Below are 27,193 nucleotides of genomic sequence, written 5' to 3' on the forward strand. Positions count from 1 at the left end.
TAAATCACAGGAAGTGACGCGCCGACCCTTAAGGAAATGCTGCAGGAAACAAGCAGCAAGCATGCTGTGGCCAGGGCTGAAAGGAAACACTGGCAGCAGATCACCGCTGAACATGGCGCCCGGAACTGGTAAGCAGGGGAAGAGCAGCGCACAGCAGTGGCTGTTACAATATGACAGGTTTCTGGGGGAAAAGTACCTGCCCATGCCTCCCAAGTGCCCCTCTTTTGGAAGGACAGTCTTTTTGACCAAAGTCCCTCTGTCCCTCTTTGATCCTTAAATGCCCCTCTTTTTGACCTGGGAAATGAATGCATAAATGTGCATTAATAAATTTACTAAATTGCTCCTTACTAAAGTGTCCGTATGGTTTTTACCTGTATATTAGACCAGAACTTCATTATTTGGTGAAAGTTGGATCTTACAATATCTATAATCTGATGAGTTATGTGCTGATATTTATTTGGTTATTGAAGTGCAAGAAAAAAATTGTCCCAGGGGCTCCACACACTTTAAAAAAGAAATAAAGGGACTTATACTCGCCTAACCGATCCCCAGCTGCTGCAGTTGTGACGGAGTCAGAAATTATGTGTGGTCTAGTACGAAAAAAATTGTCCCTCTTTGCAATTTTCAAAAGTTGGGAGGTATGCCTGCCATCAATCACTCTTCCTGTCAGTGTCTCACAATATGTACAGTAGTTCTGTATACTCCTATATGTATTAAAATTATAGATTATGTCCTATTCTTGTCTGTTTTGCGGACAAGAATAGGCATTTCTATAATGGGCCTCCTGTTCTGTTCCACAAATTGTGGAAGGCACATGGGCGGCATCTGTGTTTTGCAGATCTGAAATTTGCGGACTGCAAAACACGTTCGTGTGCATGAGCCCTAAAGAAACCCACACCAGCAGAACAGGATGGGCAAAAACCAACATTATCTTTGGCGCAAACTGGTGAAACCTCAGGTTTCCTCTGTAGTCCGGCCCTAGTGTAAGGACCGTTCAGGAATCGTGTCTCTCTTGTGACTTTGCATGTTTCACTCGGGTAGCCTGTGTTATATGCCTCCAAAATAGGCCTAAAAGTCTGTTTATTGACCTATTCAGACAACTGTACAAAACGTACATCCGCTGTGTGACTTAATCCTCATGCAGACGTCCGTGGGACACGGTCTGTGAGATACCGGACTGGCATTGCAGGAGGGCACGGCGTCATCGGTTGCTATGACGCCGTGCGCTCCTGCAATGCCAGTCCAGTATCTCACGGACAGTGTTTCACGGACGTCTGCATGAGGCTTTAGTCTTAATGCATTTTGAGACCATTATTTTTTATATGTCCCCCACCTGAGACAAATCTACGTACTTTCTCCTTTAGGATTCTGAAATTGCCATGTGTATATGATCTTTAAATGAAATAGCAGATATTAACTTATGGCTGTAAATGAGAAATACGCTTAAATTAATAATCTAATTTTGACACAAATGTGAAGTCTGAAAGGCAATACATTATAACCTCCACAGAGCGCAGTTCCTGAGAAGCTGCCAGTAGGTGGCGCTGCTGTAAAAACGTGAACGTTTTTCTAAGCGACTGTCACCTCTTTTCCCGAGCGCTGAGCTGCTCGTTGCTGTGCATGCTGGGAGGACAGAGCCATCATGGCCGCTACGGAGAAGAACACGAAAGAGAAGCTGCTGTCTGTGCTGGATGATTTGGAGGTGTTGTCCAGGTAAAGCCAGTGCGGCCGTAGCTTAGCGCAGTCTTACGTTAGGACGTTCGCTTGCTGTAAGTTTATGAATCATTCTATGCACATTACTGCTGGTGTCAGTAGTTTCTCTGTGGTGGATGCTTTCACCTTTGTGATTCATTGGGGCTAATCCACACCAGGGTATTACCGCAACAAATAGGACATCAAAATCTGCAACATGCCTTGAATATACGGTACCCTGTAAACCCCCATTCACTACCATTGTACTGTGTTACTGAATTTCAGTGTTGATTCTGGAGCAAATATATGATGTGTGAACTCCTCCCTAACAGGGGGCCAGTGTAAGGGTGTGTTCACACGACAGGTTAAGGCTACTTTAACATTAGCGTTTTTTGCGGATCCGTCATGCATCTGCAAAAAACGCGTCCGTTACAATAATACAACCGCATGCATCCGTCGTGAACGGATCACGTTGTATTATGTTTTCTATAGCCATGACGGATCCGTCTTGGCAACACCATTGAAAGTCAATGGGGGACGGATCCGTTTTCTATTGTGCCAGAGAAAACGGATCCGTCCCCCATTGGCTTACATTGTGCGCCAGGACGGATCCGTTTGGCTCAGTTTTGTCAAGCGGACAGTAAAATGCTGCAAACACAGTTTTCGGTGTCCTCCTCCAGAGCGGAGTGGAGACTGATCGGAGGCAAACTGATGCATTCTGAGCGGATCCTTTTCCATTCAGAATGCATTAGGGCAAAACTGGTCTGTTTCGGACCGTTTGTGAGAGCCCTGAACGGATCTCGCAAACGGAAAGCCAAAAAGCTAGTGTGAAAGTAGACTTAGAAAACACGCTGAAAAAATCGGCACTGTTTTGGTGCGGTTTTAGGTAGAAAAAAAAATTCAGCTTTCCATTTATTTCAATGGGAGAATCTGTGGCTTTTTTTTTTTTTTTTACGGAGTTTTTTTTTCAGTGTGAAAAAAGTTCTGCCTCCTATTGAAATGAAGGGGAAGGTTTTTAGAAGCGTTTTTTGGCACAGATTCTGGGCAGAAAAAGCATGAAAATCAGGGCCAAAAATTAGTGAACGGGCCCTTAGGCCGCTTTCGCACAATATTTGGTCAGTATTTGATCAGTGATTTCCATCAGGGATTGTAAACCCAAACCAGGTGTGGGTCAAAAACACAGAACAAGTGCAGATCTTTCTATTATACCCTTTCTTTCTTTATATTATTACGCAGTGGTACAGCGCCGACTTCTCTAAAACCCTTCTCATTAGGATTGTGTGACCTGCCGCAAAGTGAGAGGTTGTCTGAGATAACTAGAAATCTTAGACAAGCCCTGCAATAGCCCCAAATAAATCTTCTAGTCACCCCCTTTCCCCAGCGCCATTCCCTGCAGTTCTGGTCCAGCCCTTCTGCCGCTGTTTGTTTGCAGCCTGCAGCACGTGAGCACCTTACTACTGCAGCCAATCACTGTCCTTAGGTCCCTTTCACACGAGCCAGTATTCCGCGTGGGTGCAATGCTTGATGCGAATGCATTGCGCCCGCTCAGAATCCGGACCCGTTGATTTCAATGAGGCTGTGTACATGAGCGTTGATTTTCACGCACTACTTGTGCGTTGCGTGAAAATCGCAGCATGTTCTGTATTCTGCGATTTGCATGCAACGCTGGCCCCATAGAAGTGAATGGGGCTGCGTGAAAATCGCATCCGCAGGCAAGTGCGGATGCGATGCGTTTTTCACGGATGGTTGCTAAGAGATGTTATTTGTAAACACTTTTTTTTTTTTTTTTTTTAATCAAGCGCGTTAAAAACGCATCAAATCGCATTGCACCCGTGCGATAAAAACTTGAACGCCATCGTAAACAAAACTAAATTGACTTGCTTGCGAAATCGTGCTGTTTTCACTGAACACATCCGGACCTAATACCAACACACTCGTCTGCAAGGGGCCTTAGTGGTCTAATGATGAGTACAGTGATTGGCTGCAGAGGTGACCTTCCATAAACTATTATGCCACAGTGTCACTGACTTGCACCGTGATAAAGGGGTTTTCTGAGATTTTTTTTTTTTTTAACTGAGGACCTATCCTCTGCATAGGTCATCAGTATCTGATCAATGGATGTCCGACACAAGGGTGGCTTCTCAAAAAGCTGATCGGCGGGGTTCCCAGATGTAAGACCACCACCGATCAGATACTGATGAACTATCTAGAGCAGGGCTGGCCAACCTGAGGCTCTCCAGCTGTTGCAAAACTACAATTCCCAGCATGCCCACACTGCCTACAGCTATCAGCCTACAGCAGAGCATGGTGGGAGTTGTAGTTTTGCAACAGCTGGAGAGCCGCAGGTTGGTCAGCCCTGATCTAGAGGATCTCTCTCTGAAAACCGTCCTACAACAAATCTACAGTAGGTGTAGCTCCAGCACTGCGTCCATTATATGTTCAGATACAGGCATCATTACCAGTTTTATTTTCACTGTGTAACCCTGGTGGTTCTACATCTAGACTTTTTGTAGACCTTTTAATTGATTTTAACAATTGAATGCCAGCTGCAGTGTACCCTCTTGCGTACAAAGCAATTTACTGCTTAGGACTACAGCTGTAGCTCCATACTTAAATTCAGAAGTATTACAAAAAGTCTAGGTGTAGCTGTGGCCATGAATTGCTTTTTTTCTAAAATGTTTTTCAGAGAGCTGATAGAACTGTTGGCGCTTTCAAGAAGTCAGAAATTAGCTCAACCTGGAGAAGAAAATCAAGTAAGAATCCATCCAGTCACTACAGTATGAAAACCCTTGACTTTTGGGCACGGGCAGACTACTACAAATCTGTCAGAATTAACGTTGAGCAAAGCGAGCTTCGGAGGCTTCATCCGAATTCACTTTGTTCAAAACTTCGGAGTAATAGTGTACAGAGATCCGGCTCTGTACAGTATTAGAATGTATGTGCTCCGATGAGCCGAAGTAAGTTATTCGCAAAGTTGCGTGTGACTTCGTTTAATAACTTCGCTATTTGATTTTTAAAGTTGAAAACCACTTTAAAACTTGAAACCGAACTCGGCTTTGGTTGGTTTCAAGTTTTAAAATACCCAAGTTACTGAAGCTCGTTTCACTCGCCACTAATCAGAATACATATATTTTTCTTTTTGATCAGTTTGTACTGTATGGGGTGTTTTATTTTGGGTAATTGTAAGCAATGTGCATAATACCATATTTGTCACTGTGAAAACTTCTCATGGCTGAGATGACAGGGAATTGGGGTATTTCATCCCAGCAGCATCTGATTGCAGATGTGTGGATACTGTTCCCCTGTGGCACCAACACCGCAAAGGTTATTATTAGGATTTTTTTATTTTTTTTGCACATCCACGGGTTTAAAAGGGTTATCCAGGAAATAATAATAATGATGACTTATGCTCAGGATAGGTCCTCATTATCACTTCGGCAGGGGTCTGACTCCCGACACCCCGCCGATTAGCTGTTTCAGGGAGCTGCGGGGAGCTTGGCGGGCTCCTGGCAGCTCACCAAGCACAGCACCGTACATTGCATAGTGGCTTTACTTGGCGTTGCAGCTCAGTCCCATTCACTTCAATGTGACCCATGTACGGTGACGTCACATGGCTTAGGAAGTGGCCCAGCCTCTTCTAACAGCTGATGGGTGGTGGCCCCAGGAGTCGGACCCCTGATGATCTGATGTTGAGGATAAGTCATCAATATTAATACCTGGATAAACCCTTTAAGTTTAGTTTAAAGAAGTTGATCACCTGATCTTCTATCACCTTCATAGCTTCTTTGGGATTAGCTGCTGTCATGAGGTGAAATCTGCTGCAGGGGAAATGGCATTGCATGCCAGCCATTCAATTGAGTTGCTCCCATGTAATGTATGGATTCGCTGGGTTTACCAGAGTTTTTTTTTTTTTAGCCGCTCCTCCATTCTGGCATATACATAGGGACAACTGGGATTTCTCCCTTCAAGGAGCAGGGGTTCATGTTGTGAGACAACTCCATTAAATTCTTGTTTGATCTCTCTCTCTCTGTTGAAAAGACCTTACAGCAGGATGCATCATCGGTATCTCATTACTTCTTGTGCAGCAATATAGGTCATCAATATCTGACTGGCGGGGGCCCCGACACCCCTGCCGATCAGCTTCCATTAACAATGCAGATCCACTAAATAGTGTGACTTTAAAGGCGTTATCCAATGTATAAAACATGCCCTCCCCAGTGCTCAGGCCCCTCATATAGATTATACTTACCCCGCTCCCCAGCAAACGCATCGCTCCTGATCCCCGCACGGCCCCCACTGCATCTCCCCATCGCCGGATCAAAACATCCAGCGACGGGGGAGCAGCCAATAGCAGGTCGCGACTGGAACAAGCCTCCCTAGCATCGTGGGTGACACCAGGGAGGCTCGTCCCTGTCGCGGCCTGATACTGGCTGCACCCCCTGTCACCGGATATTTTGACCCGGGAAATGCAGCGGCAGCCGTGCATGGATTAGGAACGACGCGGGTGCCGGGCAGAGTGGTAAGTATAATCTATATAAGGGGCCCAGGCATTGGGTGCATGTTTTATACTTCGGATAAACCCTTTAATTAGAGATGGCTGCCACTCGTATGCCCGTACGGAATGTGACCACAGCACTGCCGTGTTGCGTGGTCGTAATCTTAATGACATAGCATTTCACTTATTGGGTGAGATTTATGAAACTATCTTAAAGAAAAGCATTCTTTGTCTTTGATAGCAAATAGTCACTGTGCAGCTTTCATTTCATATTCTGCTCCTGAAAAATGAAAGCTGTCGCTATAAGCAGCGGACAATTTATAAAGGTGCCCAATCATCTCTGTTACTTTGAGTTTACCTGTGTAGGTCCAGAGATGTAAAGGGAGTGAATAATCATTATTGTACTCCAACTACAGCCCAAATCCTTCATTTTTGTAATAAAATGTTCACTGCGTTGTTTGCTGTCATTTCAGATTTTGGATTTATTAATTCAGAAGGATGGAGAGTTTCAGGAACTCATGAAGGTTGCTTTCAGTCAAGGCAAGGTTCACCAAGAAATGCAGCTCCTGGAAAAGGAGGTGGAGAAAAGGGACAGTGATATCCAGCAGCTGCAAAAACAGCTAAAGGAGGCTGAGCACATTCTGGTGAGTGAGCCCCAAATATTGCAATCCTCGCTCACTCGCCGATCAGGATCTGTATCTTTCAGTGATGGAACTTTTCATATATTTGTATATCTATATGGCTGTCTTTCACTTGCTGCATTCTCATTTAGAGGTTCTATTTGAGTAAATGGAGCATGAGGGGAAAAAGACATTTGATTCATATTTTTATCTATATGGTATCCCTATTCCTAATCGTGTCTTTTCATCTGCTGTATGCAAACACATTGAGGACAGTACAGATGAAAAACACTGCAACAACAGAAAGTAGAACTGTGGCCAATGTGTCATAATTAGTTTTAATTGGCATTCTAGGGTCAGTTAAAATACCAGGACTGTGACTTAGGGCTCATTCAGACGGCCGTATGCTGTCCGCAAAAATGCGTTCCGTTATTTTGAAGACAGTTTAGCATGTCCGCAAAAAAACGGATTGAATTCAGTTCTTTGCTACTTCATGGGGGCCATTTCCTGATTTTCACTGACAAGTATAGGACATGTTTCATTTGTTTTGCTGAGCAGCAGAATGGAAGAAAAGGGCACCATAGAAGTGAATGGGTCAGCATCTAATCCTCCAAAAAAACGGATAACCGCAATTGGCCCTTATTTTGTGCTGGTTCCCTTAAATCTGGTATCGGCAACCTTCGGCACTCCAGCTGCTGTCTACTGTAAAAATACAGTCGTGGCCAAAAGTTTTGAGAATTACATAAATATTGGAAAAGTTGCTGCTTAAGTTTTTATAATAGCAATTTGCATATACTCCAGAATGTTATGAAGAGTCAGATGAATTGCATAGTCCTTCTTTGCCATGAAAATTAACTAAATCCCAAAAAAGCCTTTCCACTGCATTTCATTGCTGTCATTAAAGGACCTGCTGAGATCATTTCAGTAATCGTCTTTGTTAACTCAGGCGAGAATGTTGACGAGCACAATGCTGGAGATCATTATGTCAGGCTGATTGGGTTAAAATGGCAGACTTGACCTGTTAAAAGGAGGGTGATGCTTGAAATCATTGTTCTTCCATTGTTAACCATGGTGACCTGCAAAGAAACGCGTGCAGCCATCATTGCGTTGCATAAAAATGGCTTCACAGGCAAGGATATTGTGGCTACTAAGATTGCACCTCAATCAACAATTTATAGGATCATCAAGAACTTCAAGGAAAGAGGTTAAATTTTTGTTAAGAAGGCTTCAGGGCGTCCAAGAAAGTCCAGCAAGCGCCAGGATCGTTTCCTAAGGCTGGGTTCACACCTGAGCGTTTTACAGCACGTTCCTACGCGCTGTAAAACGCTCAACAAGGAGAAACCAATGCTTCCCTATGGGAATGGTTCTCACCTGGGCGTTTTACAGCGCGTACGATCGCGCTGTAAAACGCCCGACGCCCCAAGAAGTACATGAGCTTCTTTGGGGCGTCTTGTCGCGCGTTCCCGTACATAGACTTCCGGGAACGCGCAACAATGGGCGCTCGCTTGTCTCTGTATGCGCGATTGCAAACGCCCGTACAATCGCGCATACAGAGCGCTCCATCGCGAAGGCTCAGGTGTGAACCCAGCGTAAAAAGGATTCAGCTGCGAGATCGGAGTGCCACCAGTGCAGAGCTTGCTCAGGAATGGCAGCAGGCAGGTGTGAGCTCATCTGCACGCACAGTGAGGCGAAGACTTTTGGAAGCTGGCCTGGTGTCAAGAAAGGCAGCAAAGAAGCCACTTCTCTCCAAAAAAAACATCAGGAACAGATTGATCTTCTGCAGAAAATATGGTGAATGGACTGCTGAGGACTGGGGCAAAGTCATATTCTCTGATGAAGCCTCTTTCCGATTGTTTGGGGCATCAGGAAAAAGGCTTGTCCGGAGAAGAAAGGGTGAGCGCTACCATCAGTCCTGTGTCATGCCAACAGTAAAGCATCCTGAGACCATTCATGTGTGGGGTTGCTTCTCATCCAAGGGAGTGGGGTCACTCACAATTTTGGCCAAAAACACAGCCATGAATAAAGAATGGTACCAAAACACCCTTCAACAGCAACTTCTTCCAACAATCCAACAACAGTTTGGTGAAGAACAATGCATTTTCCAGCACGATGGAGCACCGTGCCATAAGGCAAAAGTGATAACTAAGTGGCTCGGGGACCAAAACGTTGACATTTTGGGTCCATGGCCTGGAAACTCCCCAGATCCTAATCCCTTTGAGAACTTGTGGCCAATCCTCAAGAGGTGGGTGGACAAACAATAACCCGCTAATTCTGACAAACTCCAAGAAGTGAATATGAAAGAATGGGTTGCTATCAGTCAGGAATTGGCCCAGAAGTTTATTGAGAACATGCCCAGTCGAATTGCAGAGGTCCTGAAAAAGAAGGGCCAACACTGCAAATACTGACTCTGCATAAATGTCATGTAATTGTCGATAAAAGCCTTTGAAACGTATGAAGTGCGTGTAATTATATTTCACTACATCACAGAAACAACTGAAACAAAGATCTAAAAGCAGTTTAGCAGCAAACTTTGTGAAAACTAATATTTGTGTCATTCTCAAAACTTTTGACCACGACTGTACAACTCCCAGCTTGCACACTTGGCTGTTATTGTAACTCCGTTAGAGGTGAAAGGAGGATTCTGGGAGTTGTAGTTTCCGAACAGCTGGAGTGCCGGAGGTTGCTGATCTGTGCTTTAAATGTTCCCAAGGTGCTCTGGACACTATAGGTCATTGGCACTAAAGTCAATAACAAATACTGCAGCATGTCGCTGTGCTTGTGCTGTAGAAAAGATCATCTCAAAATCATGTATTTCCTATTTAATAAGGTAGTTTGCATCTGCGTTTATGGTTTGTCATTGACTTTAAAGTTCTGCTGCAGTGTCTGTCCTTTTAACAAAAAAATATCAGTGTGTCCTAAACAATTGGATATGTGACAGACGCTCCTAACTGAGCCTCTGATGCAGATGTGAACAGATCTTAAAGGGGTTGTGTCACTTCAGCAAATTGCATTTATCATGTAGCGGAAGTGAACACAAACCAATTACTAATGTATTGTTGTAGCGAGTAAGGTAGGGGGCGGCACCACTATCCCGGCTGCGTACACAAGGATCATATGCTCCTGACGGCTGGAGAGGACGGCACACGATCGGTGGTGCTCAGCTGCGCAGGTAAAGTTCAGTGTGAGCGTAATAGGAGGTAAATGAAAACAGCGGCACTCACCCGTGTGCTTCAAACAACTTCAGTAGCTTTATTCATTCCAGGATTAACTCAGGCAGGGGGCGGATGTACACAGGCACGCATTGATCAGCGGCGGCCGTTTCGCGCTAACTGCGCTTCTTCTGGCTGTGCGTCAATGCGTGCCTCTTACACCACTCCTTTTAAAAGCCGGCGCAGCCCGTCATCACAGAGACTGACGAATCAGGCAGCACCTGCATAGACAAAGTGATATACAAACCGCACACAATAAAAAACAAAGATCCATGCAATAAATTAAAATAAGTATGCAAATCAAGCGGCAAATGTTTGTGTAATATTACACTACAAAGCACTACAAGAATGGGCTGAGATCATTTCTATCGTTGAGCCCGAGTTCTCCCAGGGCCTGGGTGCGTATTATCCACCTAGCCTCTCTCTGCAGGAGGAGACGGTGTCTGTCTCCCCCCTGCAGAGGAGTGGACACAATTTCAAGGCCAGAGAATGAGATGCAATCAGTGTCACCATTATGTGCGGTTCTCATGTGCTCAATGAATCTCGGACAACCTTTCCCTGTCTTAATAGAATTAAAATGTTCCCGCACACGTTCAAAAAGGCATCTGATAGTTTTTCCAATGTAGAAACGTCCACATGTGCACAATAATAGATATACTAAAAAAGTAGTACTTTTTTAGTATATCTATTATTGTGCACATGTGGACGTTTCTACATTGGAAAAACTATCAGATGCCTTTTTGAACGTGTGCCTTTTTGAAGCACACGGGTGAGTGCCGCTGTTTTCATTTACCTCCTATTACGCTCACACTAATGTATTGTTAATATGCATATTGTCTCCTTTGCTGGCTGGATTCATTTTTCCATCACATTATACACTGCTCGTTTCCATGGTTATGACCACCCTGCAATCCATCAGTGGTGGTCGTGCTTGCACACTACAGGTCCTTCTCAAAAAATTAGCATATTGTGATAAAGTTCATTATTTTCTGTAATGTACTGATAAACATTAGACTTTCATATATTTTAGATTCATTACACACCAACTGAAGTAGTTCAAGACTTTATTTGTTTAATATTGATGATTTTGGCATACAGCTCATGAAAACCCAAATTTCCTATCTCAAAAAATTAGCATATTTCATCCGACCAATAAAAGAAAAGTGTTTTTAATACAAAAAAAGTCAACCTTCAAATAATTATGTTCAGTTATGCACTCAATACTTGGTCGGGAATCCTTTTGCAGAAATGACTGCTTCAATGCGGCGTGGCATGGAGGCAATCAGCCTGTGGCACTGCTGAGGTGTTATGGAGGCCCAGGATGCTTCGATAGCGGCCTTAAGCTCATCCAGAGTGTCGGGTCTTGCGTCTCTCAACTTTCTCTTCTCTATGGGGTTCAGGTCAGGAGAGTTGGCAGGCCAATTGAGCACAGTAATACCATGGTCAGTAAACCATTTACCAGTGGTTTTGGCACTGTGAGCAGGTGCCAGGTCGTGCGGAAAAATGAAATCTTCATCTCCATAAAGCTTTTCAGCAGATGGAAGCATGAAGTGCTCCAAAATCTCCTGATAGCTAGCTGCATTGACCCTGCCCTTGATAAAACACAGTGGACCAACACCAGCAGCTGACATGGCACCCCAGACCCTCACTGACTGTGGGTACTTGACACTGGACGTCAGGCATTTTGGCATTTCCCTCTCCCCAGTCTTCCTCCAGACTCTGGCACCTTGATTTCCGAATGACATGCAACAGTCCAGTGCTGCTTCTCTGTAGCCCAGGTCAGGCGCTTCTGCCGCTGTTTCTGGTTCAAAAGTGGCTTGACCTGGGGAATGCGGCACCTGTAGCCCATTTCCTGCACACGCCTGTACACGGTGGCTCTGGAGGTTTCTACTCCAGACTCAGTCCACTGCTTCGCAGGTCCCCCAAGGTCTGGAATCGGTCCTTCTCCACAATCTTCCTCAGGGTCCGGTCACCTCTTCTCGTTGTGCAGCGTTTTCTGCCACACTTTTTCCTTCCCACAGACTTCCCACTGAGGTGCCTTGATACAGCACTCTGGGAACAGCCTATTCGTTCAGAAATTTATTTCTGTGTCTTACCCTCTTGCTTGAGGGTGTCAATGATGGCCTTCTGGACAGCAGTCAGGTCGGCAGTCTTACCCATGATTGCGGTTTTGAGTAATGAACCAGGCTGGGAGTTTTTAAAAGCCTCAGGAATCTTTTGCAGGTGTTTAGATTTAATTAGTTGATTCAGATTAGGTTAATAGCTCGTTTAGAGAACCTTTTCATGATATGCTAATTTTTTTTAGATAGGAATTTGGGGTTTTCATGAGCTGTATGCCAAAATCATCAATATTAAAACAATAAAAGGCTTGAACTACTTCAGTTGTGTGTAATGAATCTAAAATATATGAAAGTCTAATGTTTATCAGTACATTACAGAAAATAATGAACTTTATCACAATATGCTAATTTTTTTCGAAGGACCTGTATAGGAAAAAGTGCCAGCCTCTCTGGTGGCCGTGCTGTGGGAGCTGACGTAGGCTGGTACTTTTTCCTATAGTGTTCAGGTACAACCACCACTGCTGGATTACAGGGTGGTCGTAACCATGGAAATGAGCAGAGTATAATGTGATGGAAAAATGAATCCAGCCAGTGCAGGGTTGTATTAACTTTCTCTACATAATAAATGCTATTTCTCGCCCAATTCCTTGGGGGACACAGGAACTCTTGGGTATAGCTTATCTCCATAGGAGGCGTGACACTAAGTAAAAGACTGTTAAGCCCCTCCTCCAGCAGCTATACCCTCAGCCTGGAGAGAGAGACTTCCAATTTTTTGCTTAGTGTCAAGGAGGCAAGACACTCTCTGCACTGCAGAGTTGTCTTTGAGAAGATTTTAATTTTTTATTTTATTTTTTTCACTTGATTTTTTTCCACAGGGACAACAGAGTCGCAGTAGACTTCTCTGTTTTCCCGGGGTTGAGCTGCGCCAGGGCCGGTTATCCGCCCTGCTGCCTCCCCCACAGAAGAAAAGGAGGACCAGGGCAGCTCATGCTCCCCTGCATCCCGCCAGCACTGGGTCGCCCACCTGCAAGCCCCTCTCCAGCTACTGTCACTTCTGTGCCAGTGGCTGAAGGGGCGTCCCCAGCTGGATGGACAAGAGGGTGAAGACATCGCATGGTGAGGTGGCTAGTGCAGCCATTCCGCTCCCCCCCCTCCCTCCCTCCTTCCTTCCCTCCTTCCTTGTGACCTGGTAGGACTTCCTCCCCTCCGTTCCGTCTGTGCTCCCCCGTTTTCTGCTGGCCTCGTTGCTCCGATTCGGGGGCGGCCTGGCGCCCTGTCAGTACTGAGCGGCGCTCATGGGGGAGGGTTGTTAGGAGCGGCCGGGTATATGCGACCGCCGTTCGCGCAGGGCCGTTGTTCTTACAGGACGCCTACCCCTGTCCTCCTTTCGGCTCCTACCTTTCGCTTCCGCTGCGGCGTGGGACATGTGGAGGTTTGGATGCGGGATTGAATCGCGCGCGCGCGAAATTGTGTTCGGCGGGGGGCGGAGTTTTCGTTGCCGCGTCCTGCTGGTCTTCAGTCAGGGGCCGGACGTCCTTCTTCCCGCGCCTCACTAGTCCCGCCTCCTCTCGTGCCTGCGTGCTTCTGTGATCCTCACTGCAGGACGGACCATTGCTTTGCCGCCGCTGTTCTTCTGCTGCTGCCGCTGCCGTTCTGCTCCTCTGTGACCTGGTAGGACTGTTGACCCTTTCCTCCACTGCAGCCCCCTGGCCTAGACGCAGTTTTTTTCCTACCAACATGTCTGACCCCTTAGTGCCTGTGGGACCTTGGTATCATACCTGCACCGCATGTAAGGCGCCCCTTCCTCAAGGGCAGTCTGACCCGCATTGTTCGCTTTGCAAAGACCCATCGCAGGGTCCGCCGTCTGTTGTGTCACCCCCTGGCCTGTTGGATCCCCCTGACTGGGCTAGATTCCTCTCCCAGGCTGTGGTTAGTCTCACTAGCGTTGTGGGCCGACTTGCAGATGTGTTGCCCTTGTCGCAGCCGGATGATTCCCCTGCTGGGCCCTCCGGGTCCGTTGTCTTAGCCGTCCCGTCTGAGTCTCTCTCTGCAGGCGACTCCTCCAGAGCCCGTCAATCCCAGAAGCGGTCAAGGGCGGATCACCGGTCATCCTCGGATGCTTCGGTATCCCCCCCAAGGGTGCGTTCTCAGTCGGGTCCTTCCTCATTGCAGGATTTGCCCTCTGAAGGGGAGCTGGTTGATTCCGATTGGGATATGGATTCGGCACTGCCTTCAAAGCTGGCTTCCGCCGTGGGCCATCTTATAAGCAATATCCGTGATACCTTTAAGATTCACGATGATCCTCCTGATCCTGAAAAAAACAGTGTTTCCTTTTTTCGCCAGAAGCAGGCGTCTGCGGTTTTTCCCCTCCATGCTGACTTTTCGTCAGTGGTTTCTAAGGCCTGGGCCCGTCCTGATGCACGTTTTACCCCGCCGAAAAAGTTAGATGTTTGTTATCCGTTCCCGGCGGATTGCATTGCAAACTGGGCGTCACCTCCTAAGGTCGACCCCCCTGTGGCCCGTTTGTCCAAGAGCACGGCTATTCCCGTCGCAGATGGTTCTTCCTTACAATCCACTGAGGATCGCTGTATAGAGGCCCTTACAAAGGGTATCTTTTCGGCCTCCGGGTCCGCTCTTAGGCCAGTCTTTGCCTCCGCTTGGGCTGGAAAAGCGGTTTCAGAGTGGGCGTCTCAGCTGGATCTGGAGCTTGAATCCGACGTCCCTATACAAGACCTCCGTGCTCTGGCTCAACTTATCGTTCAGGCTGGAAAATTTGTATGTGAAGCATCCCTGGATGCGGGGGCTCTCATTGCCCGTTCTTCTGCCCTGGCCGTTTCGGCTAGGAGGGAGCTTTGGTTAAAGGTTTGGTCGGCGGACGCCGCGTCAAAGCGGTCTCTTACTAGCCTTCCCTTCTCTGGTTCTCGTTTGTTCGGGACCCGTTTGGATGAAATCATCTCTGAAGCCACGGGGGGGAAGAGTACCCTTCTTCCCCAATCTAAGGCTAGGAGCTCCACTCGTGGTCGTCCCACCTTCTCCCGCTTCAGGTCTTCTCGTAGGGCTCCCGCTCCTCGCACCGCTTCGGGTCCATCCGCTAACCCTGTCCAGGACAGGCGTAAAAAACCCTTTTTTCGGACCCAGCCCTCCTGGCGCAAATCACAACCTGCTCGCGCTCCCGCGACCAAGCAGGCCCCCGCCTGAAGGTGCGCCCCCACCCACCCGGGTGGGGGGACGTCTCCTCCTGTTCAGGGACTTCTGGCAGGCGCACGTCTCCGACGCCTGGGCCCTCGAGGTTGTGTCTTCCGGGTACAAACTCGAGTTCGCGTCCCTTCCCCCAGTTCGGTTCTTTCGTTCCCGGGTTCCCCAGGATTCCCGAGGGGCGGCCGATTTCTTTGCTGCCGTTCACACCCTTCTGGACAAAGGAGTCATCGCCCCGGTTCCTATGGGAGACAGGTTCAAGGGGTTCTATTCGAACCTTTTTGTGGTCCCCAAGAAGGAAGGTTCGGTGCGTCCCATTCTGGATCTAAAACGACTGAACCGCTTCCTTCGTCTTCAGCGATTCCGGATGGAGTCTCTCAGGTCGGTGGTGGCCTCTCTGGAACAGGGGGAGTTCCTGGCCTCCATCGACATCCAGGACGCCTACCTTCATATTCCAATCGCACGGTGTCATCAGTGCTTTCTGCGTTTTGCAGTGGGGTCCGACCACTTCCAGTTTGTTGCCCTTCCCTTCGGGCTGGCGACGGCCCCTCGTGTTTTCACAAAAGTCCTTGCCCCGGTCCTCGCCTTACTTCGTTCCAGGGGAGTTTTTTCTACTTCCATATCTGGACGACCTCCTAATCAAGGCGCCTTCTCTGTCACTGACTTCCGCCAGTGTGGATCTCTCGCTGCAAACCTTGCGCCGGTTCGGTTGGGTTATCAACCTACCCAAATCCTCTCTCTTGTTCCTTCCCGACAATTGGTCTTTCTGGGGATGCTGCTGGATACGGATTCAGCGGTGGTTCGGCTTCCGTTGGAAAAGCGCCTGCTCCTCCATCGGTCGGTTCGGAGCCTTATGTCCCACCGCCGTCCGTCTTTCCGGTTCAGCATGCGGGTCCTGGGACAGATGGTGTCCTGCTTCGAGGCGATTCCTTACGCACAGTACCACTCCCGCACCTTTCAGACGGCCATTCTGTCCGCCTGGGACAAGTCCCAGGAGAGTCTGGATCGGCATTTTCCCCTTTCCCCCCAGGTTCGTTCCTCTCTCCTCTGGTGGCTGCGGACCCCTCTCCAGGGGAAGTCTTTCCTGCCAATGACTTGGCTGGTGATTACCACCGATGCCAGTCTGCGGGGTTGGGGGGGAGTGTTTCCTCCTCGGTCCGTCCAGGGCACTTGGTCTCCATCGGAGTCCAGACTGCCGATCAATGTTCTGGAGCTGAGGGCCATCCTCCTCTCGCTCCGACACTGGACTTCGTTGCTTCAGGGTCGCCCTGTTCGGGTCCAATCGGACAATGCCACGGCTGTGGCATACATAAATCACCAGGGGGGCACTCGCAGCGCTGCGGCGATGAGGGAGGTGTCTCTGATCCTTCGCTGGGCGGAGGTTCATGTTCCTGCCCTTTCGGCCATTTACATCCCGGGGGTGGACAATTGGGCGGCGGATTTCCTCAGCCGGACGACGATCGACCCGGGGGAGTGGTCTCTGCACCCCGACGTCTTCGAGTCTCTTTGTCTCCGTTGGGGTCGTCCGGACGTGGATCTCATGGCCTCCAGATTCAACCACAAACTTCCCACCTACGTGGCCAGGGCCAAGGATCCGGACGCTTACGGCGCAGACGCGCTCGTCCTCCCCTGGACCGAGTTTTCGCTCCTCTACGTGTTTCCGCCCCTGCCTCTTCTTCCACGGGTCCTTCGGAAGATTGCGGCGGAGGGCACGCCAGCAATCCTGATAGCCCCGGACTGGCCGCGTCGTCCTTGGTACGCCGACCTTATGTTGCTTCTGGCAGACGCTCCATTGCCTCTGCCTCTCAGAGAAGACCTCCTCTCTCAGGGGCCGATCTTCCACCAGCATTTAGGGTCGCTACGTTTAGCGGCGTGGCTATTGAAACCGCGGTCCTGACGCGGCGGGGGTTTTCGGCTGACGTGGTCCGTACCATGACTCGTGCGCGTAAACCGGCATCGTCCAGGATTTATTACCGTACCTGGCGGGCCTATTTAGCCTTCTGCGAGGCCTTAGGGATTCCTCCTCTGCGGTTTTCCCTTCCTACGGTTTTGTCCTTTTTGCAGTCTGGTCTGGATCTGGGCTTGGGCCTCAGTACCCTGAAGGGTCAGATTTCGGCTCTTTCGGTCCTTTTTCAGCGCCCTCTGGCTCCGCTCGGTCCAGTTAAGACCTTTCTTCAGGGGGTTGCTCACTGTGCTCCCCCGTATCGCCCTTCCGTTCCTGCTTGGGATCTTAACGTTGTGCTGACGGCTCTCCAATCTTCCCCTTTCGAGCCTCTGCGCAAGGTTTCCCCTCGCTTGTTGTCTTGCAAAGTTTTCTTTCTCGTCGCTATCACGTCTCTTCGGCATGTGTCTGAGTTGGCGGCTCTTTCTTGCGTGGAGCCCTTCTTGGTTTTTCACCAGGACAAGGTGGTTCTCCGCCCAGTTCCGGATTTTCTTCCGAAAGTGGTGTCCGCCTTTCACCTGAATGAAGATATTGTCCTTCCTTCTCTGTGTCCGTCCCCGTCGCATCCTCGGGAACGGGATCTTCACCGTCTGGATGTTGTTCGGGCTCTCAGGATCTACCTGGATGTGACCAGACCCTTTCGACGCTCGGATTCTCTGTTTGTGATTCCGGAGGGTCCGCGCAGGGGGCTGGCGGCGTCTAAGGTGGTTGTTGCCCGCTTCCTCAAGATGGCTATCGTTGAGGCTTACCGTGCTAGGGGCAGGGATCCGCCCCTTGGTGTTACCGCTCATTCTACGAGAGCGGTCGGGGCTTCCTGGGCTCAGCGTAATCGTGCCTCGGCTGAACAACTGTGCAGGGCGGCCACCTGGTCTTCTTTGCACACGTTCACCAAGTTTTACAGGGTGAACACTTATGCCTCGGCGGATGCTGCCTTGGGCCGCTTGGTCTTGCAGGCGGCGGTGCCTTAATGTTTACGGTGCCTGGTTCGCTTTTGATTGTGGTCCCTCCCTGTTTGTGGACTGCTTTTGAACGTCCCAAGAGTTCCTGTGTCCCCCAAGGAATTGGGCGAGAAAACAAGATTTTTGTATAACTTACCAGTAAAATCTCTTTCTCGCTCTTCCTTGGGGGACACAGCGCCCTCCCATTGTTTTTTGTTGCCCTACGGGTGTTTTTTTCTGACTTGTTGGTATTGGTTTGGTTACTCCTTGCCTTTGTCTTGCACTACTTGGGCACATAACTGGAAGTCTCTCTCTCCAGGCTGAGGGTATAGCTGCTGGAGGAGGGGCTTAACAGTCTTTTACTTAGTGTCACGCCTCCTATGGAGATAAGCTATACCCAAGAGTTCCTGTGTCCCCCAAGGAAGAGCGAGAAAGAGATTTTACTGGTAAGTTATACAAAAATCTCGTTTTAGTAAAGTGAGACTACTTTAAGTTTAATGTAATAACCAAAGTTCTGCTGCTGCAAATGGCTTGATTGGTGGGGGTTTTGGTTGTTGGACCCTCACCGATATGATATTGATTATCCAAAGAAAATCCCTTTAATAGAATAGCTTTTAAAGATTTTTTTATTTTTTTTAAACCTTTCTTGTTCTTTAGGCAACAGCAGTTTACCAGGCAAAAGAAAAACTGAAGTCCATTGAAAAAGCAAGAAAAGGTCAGTTAAAGTTTTACATCTGTGTGTAAAATTAAGCTACTTTGGAAACCATATTAATGTGACACTTCTTCTGAATTAAAGGGGTTATCTGGTAACTAATATTGATGGCTCTATCCTCAGGATAGGTCATCAATATCAGATCGACGGGGGTCTGACACCAGGGAACCCCACCGATCAGCTGTTAGAAAATGCCAGCGCTGCAGCCTCTTCCTAGGCCATGTGACATCACCGTATCTCGGTCACATGGCCCATTTACAGCTCAGCCCCATCGAAGTGAATCGGGCTGAGCGGCAATACCAATTACAGCTGTTGTACTGTGGATAGGTAATCATTATCCATTACTGGATAACCCCTTTAAGCAGAGATATAATTGCTGATATGAAGGACTCCTTGAGCCAGCTATAATGTGACCTTATTTTAGGATCCGCATTACGGCTGCAATACAGAAGTATATTTGATGCTGGAGTTTGGCGCAATAAGCCCACCATGGGGCCAGAAAATAGATGGCAAAATATGACCATGTTACAGCCATCTGAGTTTTCAGTTCGGATTTGTGGGCAGAAAATCTTTAACATGTTATAGTACCAGCAAAATGAATGAGATTTGTGTGGAAAATCCAAAATCTACTCAATTTGGTGTGGATTTGCCAGTGCAGATGTTTGCAGAATTGCTGCAAAAATTTTCAGCATCATTTCTGGCATGTGTGAATGCACCAACATATTTGTTCACTATACAGATAACTAAACTTAACATACTGCTCGTAGTGGGGTGGCAGGTTTTCGTTATCACCAGTTTGCAGAAAGTGTGATGTATTTGTTTTACATTGATAAAAATATAAATACTTCCCTACCGCCGTACAACTGTGTACATCAGCAGTAGGGTCTTTAAAAATTGTGCCTACTCCACTTTGCCCTCTCACACAGCCAGCACCCAAGGCTAATGTTTGCGATTGGAGTTAATGCCAATAGCAGACATTTCCCCCCTCAGATGTTGTGGTCAAATGTGACCATAGCATCGGAAAGGTAAAAAAAAAAGTAAGCGTGCAGTTCCCGGGTAGGAATGCCTTTTCCTTGCTGAGATTGGGGAAGGTGTTCCTTAGTTGTAGTAAGCCAGAGTTTGTGGCAGCACTGCATTGGGACATCCTGATTTTTTTTTTTTTTTTTTTTTTTTTTTTTTTTATTAATGCATAAAATTCAGTTACGGGATAGAAATGGCAATCCAGTAATTGTATATTGGAGTCCCCTTGTGGGCCTAAATAAAAAAATCTAAATATAAAAACTCAAATCACCCCCTTTCCCCAAAATTTAAAACAATGAAAAAAATGAACTTTGTAGGCATCATGGCATCTGAAAATGCATGTTCTATTAAAATATTTATCCCATACGGTGAACAACGTAACAGAAGAAAAAATCAAAATGGCTGATTAATGGCTGTGGTATTGTTGTATTTGTACTGACCCAGAGAATGAAGGGCACGGATCAGGTTTACAACATAGTGGACATCGTAAAAACCAAACCCATAAAACTGTGGAATTTTATATATTTTTTTTTAAATTTTAATTTTCCCTTCAATTCCACCAATTGAATAGAGATATATATATATATATATCTATTATATAGATATATATATAATATATATATATATATATATATATAATATATATTGCTATCTCTATCATAATCTCTATCGCTAAATATCTCGATCTAGGATCTCGATGCTCGAGGCGATATCTCGACCTATATAGTGCTGCGGAGAAGCTCTACTCAGATATATCGCTAAGAGATCTCTATCTCTCTCGATCGCAAATCTCCGCTGGCCGATATAGCAGCTCGCGCTCGCGAGATGTAGCGCGCGCGCGCGCGCTCTAGAGAGAGACGCTCTCTCGAGAGAGATCGCTCGCGCGCTCGATAGAGCGCTCGCGCTCGAGAGAGAGCGCGCGCTCTCGCGAGAGATGCTCGCGCTATAAGCGCCGCGCTCTCGCGTAGCGCGCGCTCGGCTCGATATAGTATATAGTATATATAGATGATGAGATAGATATAATATATATCTCTCTCTATGAATATATATCTATATATATATATCTATAAATTATATATATATCTATATAGATATATATAATATCGATGTATATATATATATATATATAGTATTATATCTCTCTATATCTCTCTCTAATTTATTTTGTAAAAGCTCAGTCTACTGTTATGTATTAGCGCAGGTGGCTGCCAAAACCGGCTTATTGGTAATTAATAAACTATCTGGAGGATAGCCTATCTATGGCTAAAGGGTAGTATACCCATTTACATTTTTTTTTTATTGCTTTATAGCTAAAACAACAGCTTAAGGCCTCTTGCACACGGGCCGCAATGCACGAACACCAACCATGGGGCAGCCGCTGCGGATAGCAGACCCATTCACTTTAAGCGATCTGCCCGTTCCGCAAAAAGATAGAACATGTCCTATCTTTTTGCAGAACGGAAGTACAGGACGAAACCCCACGGAAGCACTCCGTTGTGCTTCTCGTAGGGTTCCATTCCGCATCTCCGGATTTGCGGACCCATTGAAGTGATGCGAAATGCCCACGGAACGGCGGCGCCTGTGTATTGCGGATCCGCAAATGTGGTCCACATTTGCGGAAAAGAGGTCTAAGAAAGCGATTAAAAATTAATATCCATTTTCATAAATGTCAGTGATTAATGAAAAACAGCCCATGACTGAACTGATAAAGACTAACGTACCCAGGGACCCAACAAGAGGTTTAAAAAAATAAAAAGTACAACTAAATCATGCAGCAGTTTTCTTATACCTGTGCCTTTTTAAAATATGGGAAAGCTGGACTGTAATATAAATCTAGATTAAGCAATGTTGTCCTTGATACCCATACAGAGCAGTGCACTATCTTCCATTATAAGGGTCTATTCACACGTCCGTTGTTTTTTTTCCTGATATGTTCCGTTTTTTGCTGAACAGATCTGGACCAGATCTGGACCCATTCATTTTCAATGGGTCCTGAAAAAAAATCAGACATTGTGCTGTCCGATTTTTTTCAGGACCCATTGAAAAAGAATGGGTCCAGATCTGGTCCAGATCTGTTCAGCAAAAAACGGAACAGATCAGGAAAGAAACAACAGACGTGTGAATGGACCCTAAGCAGAGGACAACCGTCAGACTAGTTGCATGTGAAATGAGTAGCAATATGAGATTTCTTTTAGATGATCAGACTGTGTTGAATTTCACTTTACACGTTTTGTTTTTGCATTTGAAGGTTCAATCTCATCTGAAGAATTGATTAAGTACGCCCATCGGATTAGTGCAAGTAACGCAGTGTGCGCTCCTATGACGTGGGTTCCAGGTAACTACTTTTCTATGTTTTCCTTCATTAGGAAGTTGAAATCCAGAATTTAAACTGCAGATTTTTTTTCCTTTCATTTATTATTTTACAAAAAATTTTTTGGGCTATGTTCACACTGAGTTTTATTTGGGAACAGATTTTGCATCCAAAAGAAAACAAACCATTCTGAAAATTCTTGCAATTAATCTTCATTGATTTAAATAGGAAAACCGCTTGTATCCATTTCTGGAAATACCCGAGTGTTGTACTTGAATCCACAACTCCTAAACAAATTAATGGAGCGGCTGCGTGCATGCCCAACTAGCCGTTCTATTCATTTAGCAGGGCTCCATGGGGTCCCCATTCTTGTCATCAGTTGGGGTCCCAGCAGCAGAAGGACCCCCTCACATCAGTTTTGCACTAGCCTGCGGATAGGGGATACATTAACATAAGTGGAGTACCCCTTTAAGTTATACAGTGCATTTTTTCCTCTTATGGTTTTAAAAACCGCTCTGGAAATAAGAGTTGACATGTCCATCCTTGACTAGCATTTTGTGTGGAATCCATGTCACAGTTCCTGTTGAATCAAAGTAAAGGCAAAAACCTCTGGTAAAAACATAAGTAATCCTGAAGTGGCTTTTGCATCCCTTTTTTTTTTTTTTCCTTCTTTAAAAGACCGCAGCACTTGAATGAGAGGTGTAATTACAACTCCGCCATGCGATTCACTTCAATAGGAACAGGAAGGAGCCGTCTCATTGAAGTGAATGGCATTGCGGAGTTGTAATTACACCTGCTCGCCGCTGCTATGTCAAATACGAGCAGGTCAACAGTGAAGAGAAGGCAGCTGGACCCCCGCTGATCTGATATTGATTACCTATCCTGAGGCTAAGACATCAATATAAAAAAGTGGACGACCCCTTTAACTATAATAATATAAATGACACATTCCCTTTTTAAAGTTATCTGTAAAGCTGACTTTGAATAACTGATGTATTTCCTTTTTTATTTAAGGGGATCCCCGTCGGCCCTACCCCACAGATCTTGAAATGAGGAGTGGCTTGTTGGGACAGATGAGTAACCTCCCTACAAATGGTGTCAATGGTCATTTACCAGGGGATGCCTTGGCAGCTGGCAGACTTCCAGGTATGTTCTTAAAAATGGTTTTAGTGATAAACACAAAATGGAAATGCTCATTAGATTTCTGTTAGATTGTACAATTACAATGTGCAATTGAATGGAAAATCCCATAATGGCAAATGTCAGGTTTCATAAAAAATGTTTCTGTTCATTATATTTTATAGGAGCACGCTATATCTTGATATATCGATGATAATGGATTGTGCCCCCAGACTTATCTAATTGCTACTTGGATTGTAACAACCAAGAAGCAGACTGGCACTACTGGGACTGCTTTGCATATGCTGCGGTCAGTGCTTGGTTCTCTAATCCCACATACTCCTTAGTGGTGCTCTGTGTCTTTAAAGAGTCCATATACAATGTGTAGTAGAGCATAAAACGGCACTCACCCGGGAGTCAAAATCTTCTTGCTTTCAGCGGGTTACCTAATGAGCCACATTATACAGCACATCATACAAATCAAGGATAAAAATGTGTACCTGAGAGACCGGTAATTTCCCTCAAACCTTTATAGTATTGCGCTCCCTTAGGAGATATTTAATAAAAACACACTAAGGTCATTTCTGTCGTTTCACCCTAGAGGGCCCAACTCCCTGGTTTTTATGATAATTTCTGCCTCCTTTGGCAATAGAATTTTTTTTTCTCTATCTCCTCCTTTTGTTACCTGTTGTAAACGGAGGAGAAATTCATGTTTTTTACATACTTTGTATCGTGCTGTATAAAATGTGGTTCATTAGGTGCCCTTTAAGAGGTGTGCCACAGTTTGTGTGGGAAGGCCAGACGAAATGCAGATGTGCAGGAAACTGCCATCGCCGAGATGTTGATGTCCTTGTTTAGGTAACCCACAGCAATAAAGCAAGAAGATTTTTTACTCCCGGGTGAGTGCCGCGTTGTGCTCTACTACACAATGCTACTTGGATTGTGCACAAGTAGAGACATGAGACCAGTTCTCTAGATCTGTGGGGTCCCTTCTGTCAAAAACTCATCAGTGTAAAAAATTTTGTTAATGATTATCGGATAGATCGTCAATTTCTGATAAGCAGGGGGACTTATTCCCATCACTGCTGCCAGTCAGCTGTTTGAAGAGGCCACCGCACTCTGGTGAACACTATGGCCGTCTCACAGCATACCAAGCACAGTGTTGTACATTGTATAGTAACTGTACTTGGTAATTCAGCCACGTCCCATTTTCTTGGAACAGGACTGAGCTGTGCAATAAGCATTGTAACTGATGAGCAGGACGTCTCTGGCCTAGGAAGAGGCCACAACCTCTTCAAACAGCTGATCTGCAGGGGTACTGGAAGTTTACTATAACTTAAAGGGGTTCTTCAGCTTTTTCTTACTAATGATCTATCCCATCCCCCGGGATCTCTGCCGATCAGCTGTTTGAGAAGGCAGTAGCACCGTGGGCTTCTTGCTGTTTCCTGCAGGCCCAGTGATGTTGCAACTAGTATCACTGGCTTTGGCACGGCTACGCCCCATTGAAGTGAACCGGACTGAGCTGTGCCCATGCCAGTGACAATAGTCGTTACTTCACTGGGCATGTGGGAAGGCCACACGCCACTGCCTGCACCGCTGCCTTCTCAAACAGGTAGTTGGGGGTCTCGAGTGTCAGACACCCGATGATGAGATGCTGGTGATCTATCCAGAGGATAGATTATCAGTAAGAAAAAGCTGCAGAACCCCTTTAAGCCAGAGATGTGTTCCGTATGCATTCCGTGGCTTCGCAAAAAATACGGAACGTTATTTGCGGCCAATAATGGGACAAGTTCCATCTTTTAGCGTGATGGATATACGGAAACAGAATGCATACGGAGTACATTCAGTGTTGTGTTTTTTTTTTTGGGCTTGGGCGGAACCATTGAAATGATTGGTTCTGCATACGGAGCGCAAACTGAACCCGCAAAAAAAATGTGCAAGAGGCCTTAGTGTGGCATGTTGCTGGTGTGACCCATTGTAGCAATAATCCCACAGATGACTGATCAGCCATGTTTGCCAGTAATTGTCTAGCCCGTCCATTGATATGTTCACTATGATGGGCACTTCCAGTGTATGAATTAAGAAGCAGACACGTCTGTATAACAAACACTTCAGCATCGTTAATCTTGAAAGCCACCTATTTTTATTTTCATGCCTGTGGATGAGTGGTTCAAGAGACTGTTAATCTTCCTAAAATGAACTGCTAGGAATGAAATTCTAAAGTCCTAACTTATAGCATGAAATTCGAGGATTACTATAGCTTCCCCATACAAAGACAAGATAAAGAGGTAGAGTGTAAATAAAATTTCATTATTTTAGCGTGGAAAGCCATTTGTTTTTAGGTCTTGGTAGCACTTGGTAAATGTAGCACAGTAATGTTCTGTATTTGACCTTTTAGAGTTCTCTTTTTGCATTTTTAGATGTCCTGGCTCCACAATATCCATGGCAGTCTAATGATATTTCAATGAATATGCTACCTCCAAACCACAGCAATGACTTCCTAATGGAATCTTTAGGGCCCAACAAGGAGAATGAAGATGATGTGGAAGTAATGTCGACCGATTCCTCCAGTAGTAGCAGTGACTCTGACTAAAAATTTGTTTTTATCATCCGGCTCTCAAAGCGGAACATGGAAGCCTAACATCCCTAATATGATGAGGTGTACCTACCTTTTTTTCACTAGAGCCTGGACTCATTCATACATCCCTTTTTTAAACTGAAGATATGTCTACTTTTAGTGGACTATATTGTTGGGATATAAACAGAATACAGGTGTGTGCATAGAGATATATAGGCTTTAAAGGGGTTGCCTCACTTCAGCAAATAGCATTTATCACATAGAGAAAGTTAATGCAAGCCACTTCCTGATGTATTGTGATTGTCCATATTGTCTCATTTGCTGTCTGGATTCATTTTTCCATCGCATTATACACTGCTCGTATCCAGGAGTTATGACCACCCTGCAATTCATCATCAGTGGCTGTGCTTGCACATTATAGGAAAAAGCGCTTCTTGAAGCTTTTTCCTATAGTGTGCAAGCAGGGCCACCACTGCTGAATTGCAAGGTTCTCGTAACCCCATGGAAACAAGCGGTGTATAATGTGATGGAAAAATGAATCCAGCCAGCAAAGGAAGCAATATGGACAATCGCAATACATTAGTAAGTGCCGTGTATTAACTTCCTCTACATGATAAACGCCATTTGCTTAGGTGACACAACCCCTTTGTAAAACAGTCTTTTACTTGCAGCTGTTACCCACTATATTTTTTCAACTAAGTTTGTTCCACTGTTTGTATATAAATGTATTTGCATGTCCATGTGTATGTATATATGTTTTTGTTCAGACATGGAGTATGCATGTATGCTATATTGTACATAAGGAATTGATGGTTATTTCATGCCCTTTTCTATTGTAAAATTCTGGCATGGCAGAAGGTTATTTAATTAAAGACTTTTTCCAGCTTTTTATACTTTCTCGCATTACACTTGAAGATTTATAAGGTTAAAAAGTATTCTGTATTTTCTATGGTAATGTTTATTCCTTTTCAACAACCCTCAACCATAATGTAACTTGCTTAGGGCTTTGTTGTCCATTAAGACTGCAGTTGAAGGCCCTTTAGCCAAGTACGGTACATCATGTTGTGAAAGGCAGCCATCAAGCTGTAGTTTAAAGTATGCAGAGCCTCAAGACATTTTTGGAGTGAACTGACCTGGCAGCTGCAGAATTTGTTTTACTTCTATTCACATAAATATAGATAGATATCACTCTGGTTGTGTAAGTGTCCAAAAGGGTACATGGCTTGCAAGTCGCACATTGAAGTTTTTCTGCCACTTTTTTGTATACAAAAGTACAGTAAGAAGGCTAAATCCTGCAAGATG

The 27,193-nt window shown here is 45.9% G+C and overlaps 1 protein-coding gene across 1 annotated transcript; it reads left to right on the top strand.

The window, feature by feature from the left end:
* Window positions 1-1,609: 1,609 nt before the first annotated feature.
* On the top strand, window positions 1,610-26,184 carry MED4 (mediator complex subunit 4). The gene is made up of 7 exons (XM_044285534.1): window positions 1,610-1,713; window positions 4,379-4,445; window positions 6,661-6,831; window positions 18,809-18,866; window positions 22,132-22,218; window positions 23,209-23,340; window positions 25,734-26,184. Exons 1-7 carry the CDS (start codon window positions 1,643-1,645, stop codon window positions 25,904-25,906), a joined length of 759 nt encoding a protein of 252 aa, XP_044141469.1. The 5' UTR covers window positions 1,610-1,642; the 3' UTR covers window positions 25,907-26,184.
* Window positions 26,185-27,193: the final 1,009 nt, after the last annotated feature.

Source organism: Bufo gargarizans, chromosome 3 (assembly GCF_014858855.1).
Source record: "Bufo gargarizans isolate SCDJY-AF-19 chromosome 3, ASM1485885v1, whole genome shotgun sequence".
NCBI classification, from domain to species: domain Eukaryota; kingdom Metazoa; phylum Chordata; class Amphibia; order Anura; family Bufonidae; genus Bufo; species Bufo gargarizans.